Below are 23,481 nucleotides of genomic sequence, written 5' to 3'. Positions count from 1 at the left end.
ATGTATTTGAAAGTAAGAAAGGTTTGATCTAATGTCAGCTTATGGGAGTTAACTCCTAAGACGACTGGATTTGTAATGAGGTGGACACAGATTTCAAACATTAGAAAGAATGTACTCAAAATCTGATCCCATCTTTATCTTTCATCATCAGGTGTTCTTTTGTATTCAGATGAGGCCTCAGGAGAATGATGTAGCATTTGGGAAGAAAGATGCAGCCCAGTAAGCCCAGACTGGAGGCCAAGATTGAGAAAACCTGCACCGCCACCATGTATTTCCCCTTCGTGCTCAGGTAGGTGGGCACAAAGGACACCCAGACACTGCAGAAGACCAGCATGCTGAAGGTGATCAGCTTGGCTTCATTGAATGCCCCAGGCAGCTTTCTGGCTAGGAAAGCCACAGTGAAGCAGATGGCGGCCAGGGAGCCCATGTAGCCCAGGGCAGCATAGAACAGAGCAACTGACCCTTCATTGCATTGTAGTACGATCTGTCCGGGCTGGGAGTTCATGTCTGAGTCTAGAAAAGGGGGAGAGATCCCCAGCCAGAGAATGCAGATGCTCACTTGGATATTGGAAGAGGAAAGGACAATGAAGATGGCCAAGCTCTTCCCCAGCCAGTTCCTCATCCTGCTGCCTGGCCTTGAGGCCATGAAGGCCACCACCACAGTGACAGTTTTTGCCAACACAGAGGAGACGGCAACAGAGAAGATGATGCTGAAGGCAGTTTGTCGGAGGAGGCAGGTCACCTTCTGGGGCTGACCAATGAAGAGAAAAGAGGACAAAAAGGAAAGCAGGAGGGTGATGAGGAGAACGTAGGAAAGGTCCCGATTGTTGGCTTTGACAACTGGAGTTTCTAAGTATTTAATGAAGATTCCCAAAACAAACATGGTAATCAAGGTGAAGAAAAGAGTAAGGAAACTTAGGATGATCCCCAAAGGTTCTTGATAGGACAGGAAGGTTAATTCCTTAGGAACACATTGATCTTGGACCTTGTTTGGATGCTGATCTTCTGGACATTTATCACAATGACTTGCATCTGAAAAGAGCACATTAACTTTAGTATCACCACATCTACTTTTCATCCATGATAATCTTTGCTCTTTTATATTCTCTGAGAATATATGATTGGAAGCGTGTAGTTAACGTGCCAGAAAAAATAGGACAAGATAGGGTTGGAAAGAAACAGAAACTAACAAAGCATAATAGGGATGGAGGTGGGAAACAAGGGAGGATTAAGACTTGATTTGATCTAGTAGGAGTGACTGCTAAAGTGAGCCAAAAAGGACAAACTGAGGCATTATTGGTGGATGAAGCATTATTTTTGTCCTTTCAGACTGGGGCTCTGGTATGTGACTTACCTTCCTGAGTGGAGACTGTCCCTTCCACACACAGAGAACAGTCATAGCAGCAAATAGGTTCTCCTTCCTTAATCACCTTGGTGTATCCAGGTGGACAGTTCTCAGTGCACCTAGAAAGAGGCAGGGTCTAAGACAAGGAACATCAAGCAAAACATGTTAGAGGCTTTGCTTATTGTATTTCTGTGCACTTGAATACAGAAAAGTTTTTGCGTGCAAAAACAGCTGTACCAGAGCTTCATTTCCCTACCTCTTGAAAAGCAGTCGTGATGGGCCAAAACTGATGAAAACCAAAAAAACAAACAGATCAGATCAGAGGATCTGTGCTTTCCCCATAAGTTTTCATTTTCCTCTGGTAGGGTTGTTTTTCAGAGTAAGGACACATTTGCTATTTGACTCAGAAAAAGAAAGAGCCCTGAATGACTATGGAAGCAATTGTAAACAGGTCTACTCAGATGTAAGTCCCCTTTTATTCATAAGTCTTTATTCCAAGTGAAATATCTTTCAAATTGCAGCCTGTGATTTAAGTCTCCCTTCCAAACATTTCCAAAGCTGAAAACAGGGGAAGGGAGAGGTCGCCCCTTGCAAGGACTGGATTGGCAGGGAGGCAGAGAATATCATTTCCTGGGGTGGGAGATGGGAAGATGCACTCATATGCATATGTCTCATTCCCCCTTCCTGCCAATCTCTCTCTCTCTCTCCCCTTGGGATCTGATCCGAGCTGTTCAGGAAAACAAGCTGCTGCCCTGCTAAGCAAGCCCAGTGCCTGCCTGCTGCTTGAAGGTATGAAACACACAAACTCTCTAGCGAGAGGGACTTGTTACAATTTAGTTTCCTGGATTTGGTTCAGCATTCCAGAAGATGTTTTAACAACTCAAACCAGTGAGTTCTTTGTGTATTTTCAGCTTGATTTTTCTGTTATGCACACCTCTAGTTTTTAGACTGTAAACTGATTTTATGGGAATAACTACTGACAAGTTATTAGAGTTTTTAAAGGGTATAAAATGAAATAAGTGTTTTCCCCACCTCATTAAACCATCTGGGCCACACAATGGCATCCTGATTCATGGTGAACTTTATCTCTGGAGAAGATGTTTGTCTCTCTATACTCCCAACTTGAACTCTAACAATAGACCGATTGGGCATCACCACCCAGTTCACTATATCAAAGTCGACTTCCATGTCCCCATTTTCATCAAAATAAACTCCTTTCATGGAATTACTGTAAAACCAGAAGTTTCTCAGGAAAGGATGAAGCTAGAATGACATCAAAAGCAGAAATATTAAGAAATCACAAGACACCACAGCGTCTTTTTACTGAAGGTTTAAGGACAGTGTCCAACTGATGGTGGTGTAATTCAAAAGATGGATCTCTTAAGCATATGCTTTAGTCATGTTTAGTAATTCAGCCCTTTTGGGAAGAAGTTGTTAGTCATATTAACTTTATATTAGAAAACCCATTTATTTTTGAGGATTTTAATGTTCCCTCTAAGCTGTGTAGTGTTGTTAGCCAAAAATCTACTTCATGAGCTGAGATAACAACTTGCATTAAAGTTGTGAGCGTGCCTTCTTTTTAAAATATATATATATATTTCAGTCTACAAACATACAAACAAACTTCAAACTAATTTGTATTGTCTCTCACTTAAAAACAACAGTCATTCATACATGGTTGTTTGTATGGGTGACTAAGTTGTGGTATAAATGCTGCAGAGGTTCAAGTCACTGTCCTGTGGTTAGACTGAACAGAGCCTTGCCCACCCCAACTGGCAAAGGAGAACCATGGTGTAGCATTGCACCAGTGCTAATCTATTTTTGTGCCAGCATTACCCTGGAACATCTCCAAAATTCACTGGCATGTCATACTAAGCTTTTCCTGCACTGCTTGGGGACTGCTTTGTTAATCCAAATATTGCAGCCTTGGGTTTTGTGCTCTGCTGTTTTCTCCTCAGACTTCTTCTCTTCTGGGACCCTTGATGGGTCCACTCGTGGCAGATGCTTGAGGAATCTGTGTATTATTTTGCCCAGTTTTCTTTTCTTTTTAGTGAGAAACACATCAGTTGCTCATTGAAGTGCTGATTTGCCAAGTAAAAGGCAGTGAGACCAGGAGTTCATTTTCAAAGCTATGAAAATGCCTTTCTTATATGTGCCAAAATAAATTGTGACTATACAGGAGGTTAAAACCTCCATGCTCTGATGTGTGTGTGCACAGTGACTTCTAGTGTACAGCACATTCAAAAGGAATTTTTAAGCCCCTGCTGTAGGTTTGAATTTTTTTACTGATGGGCCCGCCCATCACTGCAGCCTTCTCCAGCTCTTGGCACTGGGATGGAGGGACCTCATGGCAGGCACAGCAAAGAGGCTGCGTAGGTGCCTGCTTGCCACCTCCTCCTCCAGCTCTTGGCACCAGGATGGAGAGGCTGCTTGGTGGGCCGGTGAAGAGGTCACATGGGCACCCACCCTCCACCACAACTTCTTCCTCCAGCTCCTAGTGCCAGGATGGAGGGACCCCGAGGTGGACATGGCAGAGAGGCTGTGCAGGTGTTGGATCACCCCCACCACCTCCATCTGGCTCTGGAATGGACAGACTGCTCAGAGGACCTGGAGGGGAGGCCATTCAGCCAGCCACCCACCATCGCCTCCTTTTCCAGCTCCCAGCACCAGGACCTAGAGACCAGAGAGGGAATTCCTCCATGCCATAGCAAGAGACACACTAAGCCCTCAGGAAGGCAGGGCCCAGGGCAACCCTTTGTGCACGGGGCTTCTCTCATTGTGAGCTAAGTTATAAAAAAATTGTGTGCGATTGCCATAAGTGCACGTTAGTAGGAACAGTGATGTTAATACACTGTTAAACTACTTGCCTGTCTGTTGGAATCTAACTAATGGTCAACAGAAATGGATCCTCTGTGCCTTTACAGTTGCTAAAAGATTTATACTTCAACATTGGAAAGACATAAGCCCATCTCCTGTAACCACTGGACTGAAGACCTTATAAACTTATCAGCATTTGAACATATCGCATATAGAAAGCGACTTTGCCTCGACTTATTTTTAGATGTTTGGAAATATTTCATAGATACCTAGAGAGAGAGATGCCAATAGTGTTTGGTAGCCAGCTGGATGTACTGGAACCTTTCTGTCACAATCTGTCTAGATGTAAATAAATTTGGTTGGGATGGAAGAGACGTGGTTCTGGTAGCAACAAGGAAAGGATATATATTTATTTTACAAAATGTATACCGTCTTTTGCCCTCATAAGGGTCATCAAGATAAAAAAAAAACACATCAAAAAACAAACCAAAAATCTTAAAATCTTAAAAAGTTGTAAATCAAGCAAAACATCACATCATTAAAACAAGCTGAAATATACATACAAAACATAAAACAACAATTAAAACATTGGGTAGAAAGGAGGGATCACTGAAGGAATCAGTGATTCCTGGTGGAAGATGTCAATAGAAGGGGCAGAGAGTTCCAGGGTGTTGGTGCCATGACTGAGCAGCCCCCTCCCAGGTTGCTACACCCATAACCTCGGAAGATGTGATCACCTGAAGCAGGGCCTTGGAAGATGGCAGCAGTGTTCAGAAAGGTTCATAAGGGTGATCCTTTGGGTATAATGGTCACAAACTGAGTAGGGCTTAAAGGACAACACTGGCACTTTGAATAGTGCCTAGATCAAGAGCCAGTGCAGATGGTCCAAGGCTGGAGTAATATGGTCCCATTGACACACTCCACTCCATATTCTGGCTGCAGCATTCAACACCCATTGAATTTGCAAACACTCTTCAGCTGCAGCTCCATAGCTGCATTGCAGTAATATAAGCTATATGTAACAAGGGCGTATCACTCTGCCTCTATCTCACTTTATCATCATTTGTTATATCCTATGATCTATGACCAGAATCAATTGGCTTCGTAGGAGGAGGCTGGTTGCAATTTCCCAACATTCTCCGATTTCCCCACTACCATATGCCACCCCATTTATGATGATTAGCCCCCAACCCTACATGGCAGCCATTTTTTGAGGCAGTCATTCTCAGTTTCAAATTCAGAAATCCCCACAGGGTCAATAAGACTGGGAATGCCTGGATTAAACATATTCAATTGAGAGTCAAAACAGACGTGCCGAGTTTCCTAAGTTCAACTTGGGTTTCCTTACCTCAAGGTTTGACGGGAAGTGTAGGCGTCCTTGGAGGTGCATCGCTGCATTTCTCCTTCCCCTGCTTGAGTGGCCTGGAGCTATATAGCCCCACGTGCTCTGCCTCCCCCCATCACACTGAGTGTCACTTCATCTCCCCCCCTCACCTGGCCCAGCCCCCACAGACCAACACCGGGCTGCACCGGGAGAGTGGGAGGAAAGGCTCCAGGAGTATGTTGGATCTTCCTCTCACTTGCCCAGCCCCCACCAGAAGCCACGCAGACCAGAACTGCGGGGACTGGGCCAGACGAGGGAGGGGGGAGATGAAGTGACGCTCAGTGTGATGGGGGGAGGCAGAGCACGTGGGGCTACATAGCTCCGGGCCATGCAAGCAGGGGAAGGAGAAATGCAGTGATGCACCTGAAAATACGCCTACACTTCCTGTCAAACCTTGAGGTAAGGAAACCCAAGTTGAACTTTGGTAACTCGTCACGTCTGTTTCGGCTCTAAGTATTCCAAAAAACAGAAGAAAGGGAGCAAAAATGGAATTCTGTAACAGAATGAGACTGTCAGAGCAAGTGCATGTTATAACAAAAGGTCTATCAAGTTCTCTGAATTACCAGCTTTCGTTTTTTAAGTAAGTCTCTAGGCACAAGTCTAGAAATGGGAATAGCTTGTCTCCAAAATGAATTCATCACTCTTATAGATTGTCTCATTCCAAATTTTGGTTCCTCTGAAGCCCCGAGAACTACAGGAATACGCCATGATTCTATGGGGACACACAAAGAAATGCATCCCAACATTGTCAGAAACAAGTCAAATGCTGTGAGCGGAAACAGCTAAAACATATATAGATTAGCATTGGTGCAAATCCAAACTATTCAAAATGGCTTTTTACTCAAATGCGAGGACTGTATCATCGAGATGGGGTCTCAGATACTTCGCTAATGAGTTAGACTTCATCATTATATTGCCTTAAATATTATCTGCTGCTTTAAATATGTACTCCTATGTACCACCAGTGCTCCATGTTGTCTAATGTTAGTCCTAGAATTGATTATGTTCTGCTTCAGTATTTTTACTACTCCATACTGGATTCTTGCTAATACTTCTGTCTTTTAAACTTGTACCTATTTACCCACTGGCATGGTTTTTGGGAAAATGTCCTTGATACTGTACAATCTGCTCTGAGTCTCAGTGAGAAAAGCGGACCATAAATGGCATAAATTAAATAAATATATACTTGAGTATCCCCCAGTGTCTTTTCTGTTTTTATTACTGATATAACTCTCTGATTCTGATAGATTCCTTGTTTCAACTTGTCTTTATGGTTTTTTGCATGATGAGAAAACCCCAATATACTTAGGTCATAAGCCTTAACCTCTATTCATTCCCTCTACACCTACAATTTTGGCTTTCTTCACCTAAGGAGAATTGGTCCGGAGGTACATGGAAGGTAGACCTCCAAAGAAACCTCACAAACGGATTTGCCTTGGAAATATACAGAAGTGTACTTGTATGTACAAAGTCTCCAGAATCTGTATTTGGAATCACACTATTAACAGTAATTTTCAATGACACTGTCTGCAAGATTCAAAAGATAGAGTGAATAAGCAAAAAAAGTCAGACGCAAAGTGCAAAGTGGGACAAACAAACAAACAAAATTAAAACTTTTGCTGGCATCTGAGCTGATTCTGACAGACCGAGAAAAAAACTAGCAGAAACTACCAATAAAAATGGGGCACTCCATGCTAGGGATCATTAGAAAAGTGAGTGAAAACAAAATGGCTAGTATAATAAAGCTCATACAAGTCTCTTCTGCGGCCAGATTTGCTATGTTCTAGTCAGCACTTTTTACTTGGGAAAACAGGTGACATGATAGAGGTCTAGAAAATTATGCATGGTGCATAGAAAAGGAATACAAAAAAAATCTTCTCCCAAATTAATAGAATGTGGGATCATCCTATGAAATGACTTTCTTCGGGCTTTTTGTTTACTTTTTCATTTATTATGCTGCAGGAACATAATACTTATACAATGGGTAATAGCTCAAAGCACGCCAAAAGAAGATGTATTACTTCATGAAAGAGGTAGACGATTTCTGTCACAAACTTCCACAAGATGAGGTGACAGCCATTGCTTTAGATAAATTTAAATGAGGTTGGAAAGATATATGGAGGATCGGAGGACTATAGTCGGCTACTCCCCACAATATTCCTATGAACTTAGACAAAACAAATACCTGCCATGGCTGAACTTTCTGAAGTCCCAGCCGGTCACTCTTCAAAATCTGATTAGATCTCGACAAGTAGGCAGCATTCAAGGCTTGTGCCACCAATTGGATTAAGTTGTAGATGGAATAGCTGTCTTGAGACAGGATACTTTCAAGTTCACGCTGGGATGGAGTTTCCACTTCCTCTTTCTCTCTGCATCTTATCCAGCCTTTCACAGACCAACCATGATTAAAATGTGAACAATGAAATGCTTCCTCTCCTATTTTATTGATGGTAGAGAGAAATGATTTGAAATTGTCATATGTGGTCTTGATGCTTGTCCGGATCAAAAAGGAGAAAGAACCATGGATGTTCTTGCTATCAAAGTATTTTAAAAACCACCTCATGCTGAAATCATGCAAGACTGCTGTGATCCAAACTTTCCCCAAAGGGGATTTTGTGTCTTGTTCAGCAAGTTTAAACAACATTCCAACAGCAAATATGGAGAAGGAATCTCCATGTAAAACAAACACATTACATTTTCTCTGTTTGAGAAAATATAATGTGCGGAAACGCATGTTGTGTTTCAGTTCTGGGATGATGACTGTGAAGGCAATGCAAATCCCACTCCTGATTATCACAGGGCTCAAGGTCTTCAGGAATCTTTCTCCTCTAACATTGTCTGGAGCAAGGAGACCAACCCACATCCATCTGAAATGCAGGAGCATCTTGGTAATCCCCATGAAATATGATTCTTGTTTGGAGGCCAACTGGTAGAAAAAAGGGTGAGGAGTTTCATCTGTGAGAAAACGTTGATCAAAACTATAACTGATCTAGAAAGGAAAGGAGGAGATTGGTGTAGTCAAGACAAAACTCGCACACTTTTTCACCTGTAATGAAATTTCACTGAAATCAGCCACTGTACTGGAGGATTGGAGAATAGCAAGAGTTACACTGATTTTTAAAAGGGGCTCTAGAAGGGAACCAAGAAATTATAGTCCACTTAGCCTAATGTTTGTCATAGGCAAATTAATAGAAACCATAATCAAAGCAAAAATTATTAGACACATAAAGGAACAAAGCTGGCTGAGGGAAAATCAGCACGGCTTCTGCACAGGGAAGTCCTGCCTCACCAGTCTTTTGGAGTTCCTTAAGAAAGCAAACAAGCATGAAGATAGACATTATACTGTTGGACGTTCAAGAGGCTTTTAAAAAGATTCCTCACCAAAGACTCCTAAAAATTTATTGTAGGGTATGAGCTATTGTAAGGCACAGCTCGTGTTTTTGTTATTCTTAGAGTGTTACTTGTTTCTTGCTCTTTTCTTTTTTTTTGAAAATTTTTTATTGGGTTAGTATCAATTATTTTCACATTACAATCAATTTTCCCATTTCCCAATTTCTAACCCCCTCCCTTTCTCCCCTTTTTGTTGACTTCCAACAGTTTTCCAACCCTTTGTCCCTTTTCCCTTACTCCTTTTATATTCTTCTATCTAACACATATATATTCTCCCATTATTCTAAGCAATACTTCTTTAACTATTTTTAAAACTCTGTACCCTTACTTTGAGTCCCTTTTTCCATATTGGATAAACAATTTATCCCATTTTTCATAATTTCCATTTCAAATATTTCTATAGATCGTAAACCATATAAACCATACATTCATATAATTCAACCAATCTAACTTATGTTCTATATGCTACTCATTCTATCTTCTTCTTTCTGTTTTAGTTATATTTAATTACATTGGTATTTCTATTCCTCTTCAGTCTTAGATCTATATAGCTATCGTCATATGATATCAATCAATTTGGCTCATATATATCTTCCAATAAACATATTCAGATTGGTACATTATACAAATTTTACCAGAAAGAAAATATTGTTAGTTAATCAATCCTTATAGTTAATCCTTACGGTTAATTATTTTCTATCTACATTCTATTTGTTATTCTATATATATCGATCTAATAATATAGCTGCTTAGAAATTCACATTTACCTCTTCTCCCCCCCAGTAAAGTCACCCCCCTCTGCATTTTATTATATTTCAATAGTTCTCAAACGGCCACAGTTCTCCTCCCACCTCCCATTTCTTCACCAGATATTGTTTCAGCTTCTCCCAGTCTGTGTTGAACTGTCCTGGGTCAAGGTTCCTCAGTTTTCTTGTCATTTTGTCCATTTCTGCCATATACAGCAATTTGTAGATCCAGTCTTCGATAGTTGGCACTTCTTGTACTTTCCATTTTTGCGCATACAAAAGTCTGGCTGCTGCTGTCATATAAAATAACAATGTCCTGTGTTGAGCTGGAATGCCCTCCATTCCCAAGTTTAGTAGCAGGAGTTCTGGGTTCTTATTAATTTGAAATTGTAAAATCTCACTTATTACTTTTATTATTTCCCCCCAGTACTGCCTGGCTACCTCACACGTCCACCACATATGATAGAGGGAACCCTCATGTTTTTTGTGTTTCTTGCTCTTTTCTACTGCTACAGACAGACTAAGAGCAATTATGACAGCCAGTTTGGTGTAGTGGTTAAGAGTGTGGGACTCTAATCTGGAGAACCGGGTTTGATTCCCCACTCCTCCACTTGAAGCCAGCTGGGTGACCTTGGGTCAGACACCGCTCTTTGAAGCTCTCTCAGCTCCACTCACCTCACAGGGTGTTTTGTTGTGGGGATAATAACAGACTTTGTAATCCGCTCTGAAGGGGTGTTAAGTCATCCTGAACGGTGGTATATAAATTGAACATTGTTGTTGTTGTTGTTGTTAACATGGTTACCCATCCTGAAGGACTCCTAAGTAAAGTTTATTAATCATCAGATAAGAGGACAGGGAAATGGGCTCAGTTAAAGGAAGCAGAGAGTAGGAATACCTGAACATGCCTCTCAATGGAGGTAAGTAAATAATGGGGTCCCACAAGGATTGGCATTAATGCTATTTAATTTGTTCTAAACAATCTAGAAATGGGGGGAGGAGTGCAGTGACCAGCTGTGCAGATGGCACAAAATGATTCAGGATGGAGAAAATCAAGACCCTCCCCCACCCCCTTAGGTCCATGTTAAGGGGATCTGAACTTGTTAAGACTGAAAAGGAAAGAATGGGATGTAAAAGGAGAACTGTGGCAGTTTGAGAATTTTTAAAGAAAAATAAGGATAAGAGAGAGAGAGGGGATCTTACCATATAGGGGAAATGCAACTATAATCTAAGCTAATATAAGGGTTAGGGGAATTCTTTTTCAGAGTATATGAATAAGAGTATAGTTAAATAAATATATTAATGGGGTAAATTATATATACTATATGTAATATATTATGTTAGTGGATCAGATTGTATATTATATAATGACTGTGTAATACGGTGTTGGGTGCTGTGCCACATTGGTGGCATGGCACACAGTAGGGGTTTTATAATACATATTATATTGACAGTAGTATACTTGATAGAAAATATGCTTAAAAGAAATAGAGTATGTTCAAACTAAGATTTTTGTTATATATTATGCTATATTATACTGGTCTGCTATATTGAGGGGTATAAGATGTATACTATATTGATAGTATAACCGACATATGTATACTATATCGATAGAATATTTGATAGTATAACTGATAGATGTATACTATATTGATAGAATATTTGATATATAGGATAGAATATCTGAAAAAAATTAGAATGTGCTTAGAGTAAGGGTTTTCATTAAGTAATAAGAGAGGTTAAGGGTTGGAAAGCTGTTGGAAGTCGATAGGGAGGGGGGAGGAAAAGGGTGGGGGATAGGGTTAATTAGATATTGAGGGAATGTATGTATTAAATTTGAAAGATATACTCACCAATAATTTTTTTTTTAAAAAGACTGAAAAGGAAAGAGATCTTGAGAGTGCAGAGGATAGCTCAATGACAATGTCCACCCACTTCTGCAGCAACAGTAAAAGGCAAAGTCTCCTATGAGGATTAATAGCGAAGGGGTTTTTAAAAACGGGCAATATGATAATGCTTCTGTATAGATCTATGGCCTCATTTGGAATTCTGTGTGCAATTCTAGTCACTATGTTACACAAAGGACATTGCAGAGCTGGAAGAACTATAGAAGAAGGCAACCAAGTTGCTTAGGAAGTTGGAGCACCTTTCCTATGAGGAAAGACAGAAGATTCTGGGAATTTTCAGTTTAGAAAGAGATGATGAAAAGGGGAAATTTTATTTTATTTATTTATTAAATTTATTCCTTACCTTCTTGCCTTCCAAAGGCTGCTAACAAATTAAAACATATATAATAATATCACATCGTTTGAAACCTTAGGGGAGAAAACCATCAAAACAAAACCAGAACTGAAATATATGAGGGAACACTGACCAATAAAAACAACCATAGATGGAAGATGGCAACAGAAGAGGGCAGAAACGTTTTGGTGTCATGACTGAGAATTCCCTCTCCCACGTTGCCACCCACCTAATGTGAGAAAGCAGGGGCCCCTGAAGCAGAGCCTCTGAAGGTCACTGTATAAGGGTCAGGCAGGTTCATATGGGAGTAGGGAGTCCATCGTGTATGTTAGTCCCAAATCATTTCGGGTTTTGAAGGTCAACACCAGCATTTTGAACTGTGCCTGATAACAGATTGGAAGCCAGTCTAGATCAACCAAGACTGGTGTGACATGGTCCCTATGACCTACTCAGTCAACCTCCTGGGTGCAGCATTTTGCACTAATTGAAGTTTGCAAAAACTTTTCAAGAGCAACCCTGTTGTAGATGAGAGATATAAAGATGCCCTTTAATTACCCTCCCTTCAGATCCAGAGAAGACTCTTTCCCCGGAAGAAAGCCCTCAAAGTGCCAACCGAGCAGAGATGATGTTCCAACCAGTTGCTTCACCATAAATTGCCCTGGAAGGATGACTGTTTTCATAAACTATGCAGGGCAAGAAAGCCCTCTGACTATATGCCTTTTGTGTATTTCTGGTAAACCCACAAACCCACACATCCAGAAACTAGTATTAAAAAATGCTTCTGATGTTCTTCTCTCTTGTATTTTGTAGTATAATACAGATGGTTGCAGCAGGCCATGGACTGCACTCACACAATGCTCTTGGTTTCTGGATGTGTGAGTTTGTTTATTTACTATAAATATTGTACAATTGACCTTTGAGGAAGGTCTTGGGGATGAAAGGGGTATGATCTATTTTAGTGTTGGTCATTTGACATATCATTAACTGTATATGGAGAATGGTTTATCCTCTGGTTGGGGATCATGGTGGTCTGAAGCAGCTCAGGGTGCTGGGCTGTCCAAGCTGCTGTTTGTTTGGGATGGTGGGGTGCAAGATCACCCACGGCCCCCTGCTCTCAGGTGGAGAACAGGCAAGAACACTTGAGACCCCGAGAGTATGTAGATCTCGGCTGAGGGGGGGTTCTGCACAATGAACTCCCTCCCAGCCTTGAGGTTCCGCTCTAAGAAGCGTGGCAGAAATCTCTGCAGTGGCTTTGGAGTCATCGATTTGGCATAAGATCACCGTACCAAAGCTTCAGTAACTGATTTGGACTAATCTGAGCAGTCGAAACAGTGATTACAACCCATAAAAAGACTCGGCAAGGTAAAGATCGATATATCTCTTATGAAAATAAAAACTGAAGAGTTAAATTCAAGCGGAGAACTAAAGTGGAAGGTTTTTAAAGACTAATTAACTGTATTCCGGCAAAAGACGTGTTAGAAAAGAAGCTTTTATAAAAGAATTAGATCAGGAAAAAGATTATTATTTACATACCTGCAGTCTAAAGAGATAGTGAACTGTGGGAAACGAGAAAAATCATGAGAGAATAGCTGTGTTGAGAAGGAGAAGCAGGAAGTGCATCAAAAATGATAGAGTTGTGGGCTTGAAGCGGCCCTGAAAGATGAGACGGAAAAGGAAGTGTGCCATTTTGGAAGAGGGTAAGGGCACGGCCTCACCGCAAGTGGAAGTGTGCCATCTTTGAGAAGGGTAAGGGCAAAACTACGGACTAAAAACCATAGAGAAAAGTCGCCCGCCATTTTGAACAGCTAAAGTGTTAAACTGTGAAGAAATCGTGGAAAGTAAGTGTTTAAACTTTAGAAATAAAATACCTAAGCTACGGAGTCGCGAAAGAGAGCAGACTCATGGGAGCAAAGTAAATCAAGCCCCATGTTGTCAAAAAAGGACTGGCAGTCGGCGCTTGACAGCCTCAGTAAAAAAGTGGTGGAAGGTAATAAGGAAATTAAGGATATTATACAAGAGATGCTGAAGGATCTTAAAGAGACAATTAAATCTGAAGTGGCGGAGCTAACTAAAAGTATTGATGAGGTCAAGAAGGAGTTACAGACGACACAGCAGAAAGTTAATGAAGTGGAAGATAAGACAGACAAACTAACCACCTAATTTAAAACAGAAACCATGGGCTTAAACGAAAGAGTGGAGGTGATGGAATGTAAATACATGGAGAGACAACTTAGATTTTGAGGCGTCTCAGAGGAAGAGGGGAAATCAGCCCAAGAACAGATATCGGAAATATTTGCAGGATTCTTGAATTGAACGGCAGAGGAGATTACATGTTACCTGGATGTGGCGTACAGAATAAATTCAAGGTATGCAGCCCAAAAGAACCTACCAAGAGATATGATTGTGCAGTTCATCACAAGAAGAATGAAAGAAGATATTGTTAGCAGGCAATTCCAAAACCCACTTGTAATGGATGGAAAAAAGGTGAGAATAATTAAAGAGCTACCCAGAAGAATTTTGCTGGAGAGAAAGAAATACAGAGAATTGGTGCAAATCTTGAAGGAGTTAAATATAAGATACAGATGGGAGATTCCAGAGGGCCTGAGTTTTGAATTTCAAACAGTCAGGAAAACTATTAGATCGCAACATGAGATGGAGATGTTTCTATTGGACAATGAAAAAGACTTACCAAAAAGACCTAGAATTTGATCATGGAGTGCAAAGTGATATCTTGGAACGTAAATGGACTAAATTCACCCTCTAAACGTAAAACTATTTTTCATTCGCTATCTAAGCAGCATTGTAATATAATTTGTTTACAAGAAACCCATGTTAAGAAACAAGATATAAAATATTTAAAAAATATTAAATTGGGAAAAGAATTTGTTGCTGCATCGAAACAGAAAAAAGGGAGTTGTTTTGTATATCAAGGAGGAGTTGCAACCTAAAATGATATTTAGTGACTCAGAAGCTAGATATGTAGCGGTGGAAATTACTTGGAATTCCCAAAAAATACTAATGGTAGGAATTTATGCACCAAATGGAGCTAAAGAAATTTTTTTTTAAAGAGCTACAGAAACAATTAGGCGAAGTAACTTATTCACAAATAATCCCGGCAGGTGATTTTAATGGAATTGTGAACATACAGGATGATAAAAAAACAAAGGTTACCCCCCCAAAAAGAGGACTATTGCCAAAATCCTTCTTTGAAATACAAAACCAGGAGAATTTGGAAGATGTTTGGAGAAGAAGTAATCCCAAAGTAAAGCAATATACCTATTACTCGGCGAGACATTCATTGTTGTCAAGAATTGATATGATCTGGGCCTCTAAGGACTTGGTAATATGGTCTAAGGATGTGGAAATAATGCCTAAAATAGGATCAGATCATAATCCAGTTATGTGGAGATTTGGAAAGGGTATTAAAAAACAAAGATGGAGAATAAATGAAGACCTCCTGCAACAAGAGAGTAATATAGAGTTGTTACAGAAAGAGACCAGATTCTTTATACACTATAATTTAAACAAAACTGTTCCAACATACAAAGTGTGGGATACATATAAAGCTGTTATTAGAGGAGTGTTAATGGATCTAAATGCAAGAGATAAGAAGAAAAAAGAAGAAAAGAGGAAAGAAATTCAGGAAAAAAATAAAGGTTAAGGAGAGACAATTGAACAAAAGACCAGGGAAAAAGAAATTGCATCAAGAGATAAAGATCTTGCAAGAGCAATTAAAAACAATGGAGAATAAAGAATTGGAATGGGGATTGAAGAAACTAAACCAAAAAACATTTGAAGGCGCTAACTTACCCAGGAAGTATTTAGCATGGCAACTGAAAAAGAAAAGAGAAAAAAGGGTGATTACTAAAATTCAGGAAGAGGAAAAAATGTTAATGGACCAACCAGCCATAAGTAGAGCATTTTATAAATTTTATGCTAAATTGTATCAAAGTAAAGAGATAGATTTGGACATCATTGACCAATACTTGAGTAAAATCAATTTACCCAAGTTATCAGAGAAATGGAAAGAAAGATTGAATGCTGAAGTAACAGAGACGGAAATAAAAGAGGCAATATAGTCGACTAAATTAGGGAAGGTGCCAGGTCCGGATGGAATAACGGCGAAATTCTATAAAATAATGGCAAAGGAAGTGGTGCCTTTCCTGAAAGTAGTGATGAATGAGATTCTAAAAGGGCAAAAGATTCCTGAAACCTGGAACGAGGCTAATACATCATTGATTCCAAAAGAAGACCAGGATTTATGTAGTGTTAAAAATTATCGACCCATTTCGTTGCTAAATAATGATTATAAGATATTTGCAAAAGTATTGGCGGAGAGGCTGAAAGAATGGCTGGTTGAATTCATTGCAAAAGAGCAAGCAGGATTTCTGCCAAATAGATTAAAGACAATTTAAGAACTGTAATAAATGCTATAGAATATTACGATAGACACTGTGAGAAAGAAGTTGGTTTCTTTTTTGTTGATGCAGAGAAGGCCTTTGATAATTTAAATTGGAATTTTATGTTCACCACAATGGAAAAGCTACAAATGGGAAAAGCGTTCATTCAAGCGGTGAGAGCAATATACAAAGACCAATGTGCAGCAATTGTAGCAAATGATGAACTAACTAAAAAACTAGAAATAAGGAAAGGTACAAGACAAGGTTGTCCACTGTCTCCACTGTTGTTTATTATGATTCTGGAAATTTTATTGATGCAGATACGAGAAGATGATGCCATAAAAGGTATAAAAATTAAGGAATTTACATATAAAGTTAGAGCTTTTGCAGATGATGTAATGGTTATTGTAGAAGACCCAATTCAAAATATGCCGAGATTGTTGGACAAGATAAAAGAATTCGGTGATTTAGCCGGATTCTTTGCTAATAAAAGGAAATCAAAGATATTATGTAAGAATATGGTGAAACAAAAACAACGAGAATTAATGGAAATTACCAACTGTGAATTAACACATAAAGTAAAGTATCTAGGAATAGAACTTACTGCAAAAAATATTGATTTATTCAAGAACAACTATGAAAAGCTATGGCAACAAATAGGCAGAGATTTAATTAAATGGAATAAGTTAAATTTGTCATGGCTGGGAAGAATAGCTGCAATCAAGATGAATGTGTTATCACGGATTATGTTTTTGGTTGTTGTGGGTTTTCCGGGCTGTATTGCCGTGGTCTTGGCATTGTAGTTCCTGACGTTTCGCCAGCAGCTGTGGCTGGCATCTTCAGAGGTGTAGCGCCAAAAGACAGAGATGCCAGCCACAGCTGCTGGCGAAACGTCAGGAACTACAATGCCAAGACCACGGCAATACAGCCCGGAAAACCCACAACAACCATCGTTCTCCGGCCATAAAAGCCTTCGACAATACATCGATTATGTTTTTGTTGCAAACAACACCGATAATAAGAGACAATAAACAATTTGAAAAATGGCAAAGGAAAATTTCAGACTTCGTATGAGCAGGCAAGAAACCTAGAGAGAAAATGAAAGTTTTATGTGATGCCAAAGACAGAGGAGGACTGCAATTACCAAATATCAGACTATACCATGAAGCAGTGTGTTTGGTGTGGTTGAGAGATTGGATGTTGTTGGAAAACTGCAAGCTCTTAACTCTTGAAGGATATAAAAAATTATTTGGTTGGCATGGATATTTATGGCAGGATAAATTAAAAGCAGATTCTATGTTTCTGCATCATTATATTAGACGAAGTCTCTTCACAAGCTGGAAAAAATATAAAAAGTACTTGGGCGAAGGTATCCCCATGTGGGTGGTACTATTTGAAACTATTGATCCGAGAGCTATATATAACAAAGAACAGTGTTTGCCATATAAAGAGATACTGAAAATGGAGCAAAATATGATAAAGATTAAAACAGAAGATGAATTATCTTTTCACTATGTATGGTTCCAATACAGACAGATTAAAGATTTATATGTTTCGGATCGTCTAAAATGGGGGCTTAAATGGAAAAATTGAAAATTGGAAGAAAATATACTTCAAGAAGGCAAGAAAATGATATCTAAAATTTATAACATATTGCTAAAGTGGTACACAGAAGATGACACTGTTAAAGTCCAGATGGTGATGTGGGCCATTAATTGCAACAGAGATATAATGATGGAATCATGGGAATATTTGTGGAAAAATACATTGAAGATTTCAACCTGTACCAATATAAAAGAGAATGTATATAAGATGATATATAGGTGGTACTTAACGCCGCAGAAAATAGCATATGGGAATCCCAAAATGTCAGATAAATGCTGGAAGTGTAATAACCATGAAGGATCATTGTATCATATGTGGTGGACTTGCGAGGTAGCTAAACAGTTCTAGGGAGATATTTTAGAAGCTATTAATGAAATTTTACAATTTTCAATAAAAAAGAACCCAGAACTGTTGCTGTTGAACTTGAACATGGAAGAAATCCCTATGCAACACAGAACACTGCTATTTTATATGACAACAGCACCAAGAATTTTATATGCACAGAAGTGGAAAACACAAGAAGTGCCATCGATTGAAAACTGCATACAAAAATTGCTGTACATGGCAGAAATGGACAAAATGACGAGAAGGCTGAGAGATCAGAATCCAGAAGAATTTTTTAATGACTGGGGGAGACTAAAACAGAACTTAGAGAAAAAGTGGGACGTAAAGGGAAAATTATGGTTGTTAGAAAATTATTAATTTTGTAGAATGGAAGAGATATAGATCTTTGCTAGAGAAGAAGAAAGATAAAATATAATTGTTATCATTAGATGGAGGTTAAAGTATGTTGAAATTAGTAGATATTATCTAGAATAATAATATATTAGGATATGTAATAAAAGAATGGAGAGGTAGGTAATAGAATTTAACAAAGGGTTGGAAGACTGTTGGAAGTCTTAGATAAAGGGGGGGAGGGAAAGGGTGGGGGTATTAGAAATAAGAGTATTAATGGAAAATTTGTAATTGCAATTTATACTCACCCAATAAAAATTTCTTTAAAAAAAAAGAGAATGTAGCCTGAATAGCAGGCTATATGTAGCCTGCTATTCAGGCCTTATGTTTTTATGTTTTAAATTTAAAGTTTGTGTGGTTAATTTAAACTTTGTGAGGCCAGTTTGGTGTAGTGGTTAAGAGCACGTGACTCTAATCTGGAGAGCCAGGTTTGATTCCCCGCTCCTCCACGAAGCCAGCTGGGTGACCTTGGGCAAGTCACACTTCTCTGGAGCTCTCTCTGGAGCTCTCTCAGCCCCACCCACCTCACAGGGTGATTGTTGTGGGGTAATAATAACACTTTGTAAACCGCTCTTAGTGGGCATTAAGTTGTCCTGAAGGGCAGTATATAACTCGAATGTTATTATTATTACTGTCAGCACAGAATATGGGGAAACAGAATGGTCTCCAATTGGCAAGGGTGTCAGACAAAGATGCATATTAACTCCTTACCTGATCAACCTCTATGCAGAGTATATCATAAGGAAAGCTGGATTAGATCTAGAAGAAGGTGGAGTGAAAACTGGTGGGAGGAACATTAACAATTTGAGATATGCACATTCTCTGGAAAAGTCAATAATGCTAGGAAATGTGAAAGGCAGCAGGAAAAGAGGAAGACCTAAAATGGCTTGACTCAATAAAAGAAGCCACGTCCTCCAGTTTGCAGGATCTGAGTAGGTCTGTTAGCGACAGAACGTTTTGGAGGTCTTTCATTCATAGGGTCGCCATAGGTCAGAAATGACTTGATGGCACATAACACACACACAATTTAAACTTTGTGTACACTGATAATAAATACCTATTGTGAATATATTTTAATATTTTATTCTGTAGCATGACCCCTGTCTTTTTCCCTAAGAAGAAGGCTGTGTAAAAGTTTCCACCTGCCTAGATGTTCATCCATGCTCAGCACTCTGCACATACTCAGAGGTTCACCAGTGCCAAACTGCTGGTGAAATGATACAAAACTGAATTATTCAAAAGGCCTTTTTCCTTGGATAAGAGGGCTGTATTGTAGGGAAGGGGGTCTCAAAAGAGATGCTTCACTAACAAGTTAGGGAAACATAGACTTCAATGCTATGTTGCCTTATGCACTCTCTCTTGCTTTAAGTATGTGCTCATATGTACTATCTGTTACTTTCAGTATAGCCCTACTGGGATTGTCTAAGTTTTCTAAAGAATTCACTTCAAAAATTGTTCTCTTTGTGGTTTTTTTATGGGACCACTGCAGTGCCAGAAGCACATGTCATTTCCATTCAGTGCTTTGGATCCCCTGGAACATTTATACAGGCAGTGAGATCTCTAGGACTTTTTCTCCCCCCTCTTCGCCTTCAGCTCTAAAGGCCCTCCCTCCCCAAGGGCTGTTGCTGGGAGCACTGGGCTGGTCCAACACTCAGAAGCTCAAGCGAGGCAGCCTGGGGGAGGTGAGCGGCGTCAACATTCGTATCCAGGGGAAGCAAAGAAGAGCAGAGGAGTTTTCAAAGGCAGCCCTATGTAGAAAGCATTATAGTAATCTATAATGCATGGAGATGCATGGATCATTGTGATCAGTTGATGATTTTTTTTTCAGAAATGGCCACAGCTGACCCCCCCCCCTCAGCAAGACTTCCTGTCCTGCCAGCCGCTGCCATCACATCTGGAAAGAAAGACCCTCTGGGAGAAGCAGATCATTCCCCCCCCCCTTTTTAATTGATAACACACCTAAGGAAAAGACAAATCTTCCTGTTTAGTAAAATTGTACCTATTTATTTTCCTTTGTTACCGATATATTTGTTACCAATTACTCCCAATATAAGGAAAGATAAAAATTGCCTTTTCTGAAAAGTGGCATTTATTGGGCCCCTGCATCCATCTAAACCCTAAATATATCTTATGTTTACCAGTTTAATGTAGCAGTTAAGAGTAGCAGGACTCTAATCTGGAGATGCGGGTTTGATTCCCCACTCCTCCACTTGAAGCCAGTTGAGTGACTTTTGGGTCAGTCGCAGCTTCTAGGAGCTCTCTCAGCCCCACCCAACTCACAGGATGCTTGTTGTGAGGATAATAATAACACACTTTGTAGACCATGCTGAGTGTGGCATTATTGTCTTGAAGGGCAGTATATAAAGCAAATGTTGCTGTTACTAGGTTCAAGGAAAAGACATGAGAGGCTGGTTACCTATAATAATCTATCCAGAGTGAGTTTCCTAACTTCCAAGCTGGATATGGAGAAGGCAAAATGATTTTTAACATGGAGAAATAGAGGGTCTTGTCATAGGTCTCCAGACAAAAACACTTCTAGCTAATGACCAATTGGTGGCAGTGAAAAGTTAACCCATTTCTGTTCGGATAGAGTTCACAGCCACAGTCAGTGCCCCCCCTCCACTACCACCCCTGGGTGGCCTTCGCCCTGTTTGAGAGGGCAGGAGCTGCTGCCTAAAACCAGCTGTCTGAGCCCCAAATGCAGCTGGCATGATTGGTAGCAAGAACCTACTCTTCCTCTTCATCCCCCACCCACCCCTGTTGCTGATTGGCTCTAACTGCTTAAGACTGGGACAGATGAATACATTCCACATGCCAAAAACAAGGGCCTTTCGGGTCTGTTTTACCACATACACTTCTAAGTCCATTGAAGTTGATGAGCTGATAAGGGTGTAACATGGGTTAGGATGACATTGTTAAACACAGCTCCCCTCCCCATAAGACCCGTACCTGCAGCAATTTGTAGATGCTTAACAGGTCTGCAATCTGGCTGGAGGTTTCAGAGTCGGCCCCCTCAAGAACAGCCAAGAGATTATTCCTTCCTCCACAGCTGTAGTTTGGAACATCATTCTGCCCACCAGACAGCAGGTCTGTCACTGCCTCATAAGTCATTCTTGCATTGAAATAGTTCTCATAGACGTTGTACCCCAGAGTGATGTTGGGTAGGAGACTGGGGTCTTTATTGATTTCCTTAGTGGCAAACAGGAAGGGCAGGAGGTCAAAGTACTCCATCCCTCGTGCACTGCAAAGGAATGTATTTGGTCACCTTTCCTCTGATAATCAACATTCACATATCCAAACCCTGCTTTCTTTCCATTAAGGGCCTTTTCAGGCAATAGAAATCTCGGGCTTTCCCCTTTAGACTTAAATTTCTGCTAGTTCACATCCAGAGCCTGAAGTACCATAGCTGATCCTAACAGAGTAGTGGCAGAGACAGATTGGCTGCATTGCCAATGCCATTCCACTTTCAAAAACAAAACAGGGCACAGGGCATTCTTAAAGCTGGAGCAGAGCAGTGCGTAGCCTTGAAAGAAAGAAATTGTTGTAACAAGCCATGTTCACTTTTCTGGTGCTTGCTATGTTTAAATGATAGCATGGGGTGACGGCATTCAGCTTTTAAAAACAGTTGCCATTCTTGAAGCTTTCGGTGGAGAGTCTAGCCCTTCGCTCTATTAGCAAATTAAAGTAACAGCATCCTACACTGGGCCTTAGCCAGAGCGGAGCCAGCAGGTACAACAACTTCCTCGATCCTGTCCAGAGATCTCTTCCCAAGACAGGCTAAAACCAAACACTTTTATTATCACCAAGAACTATTGCCTGGGCTTGCTGCAGGCTCTTCTCTGCCCACTTGATGCTCTAGAGCTCTTCTGCAGTAGCCAGTCCTGCTCTGGCTCCTATCCATCTGCTAACTGCATTTTGTCCTTCCCTTCCTCCATGAAACTCACAGTCTCAGCAGCATTCTGTGACAGGTACCATTCAGCTGCCTCCGAATGCTACCTGCTAGGGGTCCAAAATAGAGGAAGGTTTTGCTCTCTGTGCCTTGTTTGTGTATCTTCCAGACAATTCGTTTGGTCCAATCCAGCATGGATCTTGTGACCTTATATTTCTCCATTTTATCTTCACAACACCCCAGTCAAATAAGGTCAACTGTTGTGACAGCAAAGGGATTTTAGCCTTGGTTGTTCTGAAGCAAATGTGTTAAGAAATAGTCCTGCCTTTCCAAAATTAACCAATATTCAAGTGAACGTTTCATTATACAGTGGAAATGGTTATACTTAGGACAGAACAGGCAGTTTTGCAGAGAACAGAAGGGAATGTGCATCGACACGTCATATCCAAATGATCCCGAAAGAATAATCCTATTCACAGAAAACAGCTTTTGATACAATAATGCATTATCATACTTAACAGCTGAGGATGAGCTCACCAGTTGCAGCACTAGCTGGGCATATAAATTGGGCATTACTGTTTATAAATTCACAGATCTCACCAAAGAACAAAAGCAATATAAGAAAATTAGAAGAGCCATGCTGTATCAGACCAGTTCAACAAAAGAGTGATAGAATTTTCCAAGGATCAATCCCAGAAACCAGGAACTGTCAGTGGCAAAGAGGGTATGAAATCATAATCTTGCTGAGTAGCACTAAATACATTGTTACTTACGCAGTAAAAATAGTAGAGGGAGGTTTGGAGAAAATATATGGACTAAAGATGGTGTTTGCTGTAGATGTGATCCCACTGATGACAAAGTCCCCTGGCCTGTAATAATTCAGCTGGCTCCTTCGATCACTGATCAGAGTGAAGGGGCACTTTGCCTTCAGA

General features: G+C 40.2%; 1 protein-coding gene across 1 annotated transcript; it reads right to left on the bottom strand.

Moving 5' to 3' along the window:
- Positions 1-501: 501 nt before the first annotated feature.
- On the bottom strand, positions 502-21,891 carry LOC129327743 (vomeronasal type-2 receptor 26-like). The gene is made up of 6 exons (XM_054976501.1): positions 21,610-21,891; positions 7,732-8,535; positions 2,378-2,608; positions 1,355-1,481; positions 560-1,032; positions 502-513 (listed from the first exon to the last, which is right to left on the bottom strand). Exons 1-6 carry the CDS (start codon positions 21,889-21,891, stop codon positions 502-504), a joined length of 1,929 nt encoding a protein of 642 aa, XP_054832476.1.
- Positions 21,892-23,481: the final 1,590 nt, after the last annotated feature.

The sequence above is a fragment of the Eublepharis macularius genome, chromosome 4 (assembly GCF_028583425.1).
Source record: "Eublepharis macularius isolate TG4126 chromosome 4, MPM_Emac_v1.0, whole genome shotgun sequence".
NCBI lineage: Eukaryota > Metazoa > Chordata > Lepidosauria > Squamata > Eublepharidae > Eublepharis > Eublepharis macularius.
This window is presented reverse-complemented; position numbering and strand designations above follow the sequence as displayed.

Bases quoted from the DNA above. Each gene is read 5' to 3' on its own strand.
- LOC129327743 (XM_054976501.1), bottom strand. From the start codon at position 21,891: ATGGAGTACTTTGACCTCCTGCCCTTCCTGTTTGCCACTAAGGAAATC. The intron at 8,536-21,609 runs GTACGGGTCTTA...TTTCCTTTCTAG, and splicing joins GCATCTACAAATTGCTGCAG to ATCAGTTATAGTTTTGATCA. The intron at 1,033-1,354 runs GTAAGTCACATA...TGCTCTTTTCAG, and splicing joins GACAGTCTCCACTCAGGAAG to ATGCAAGTCATTGTGATAAA.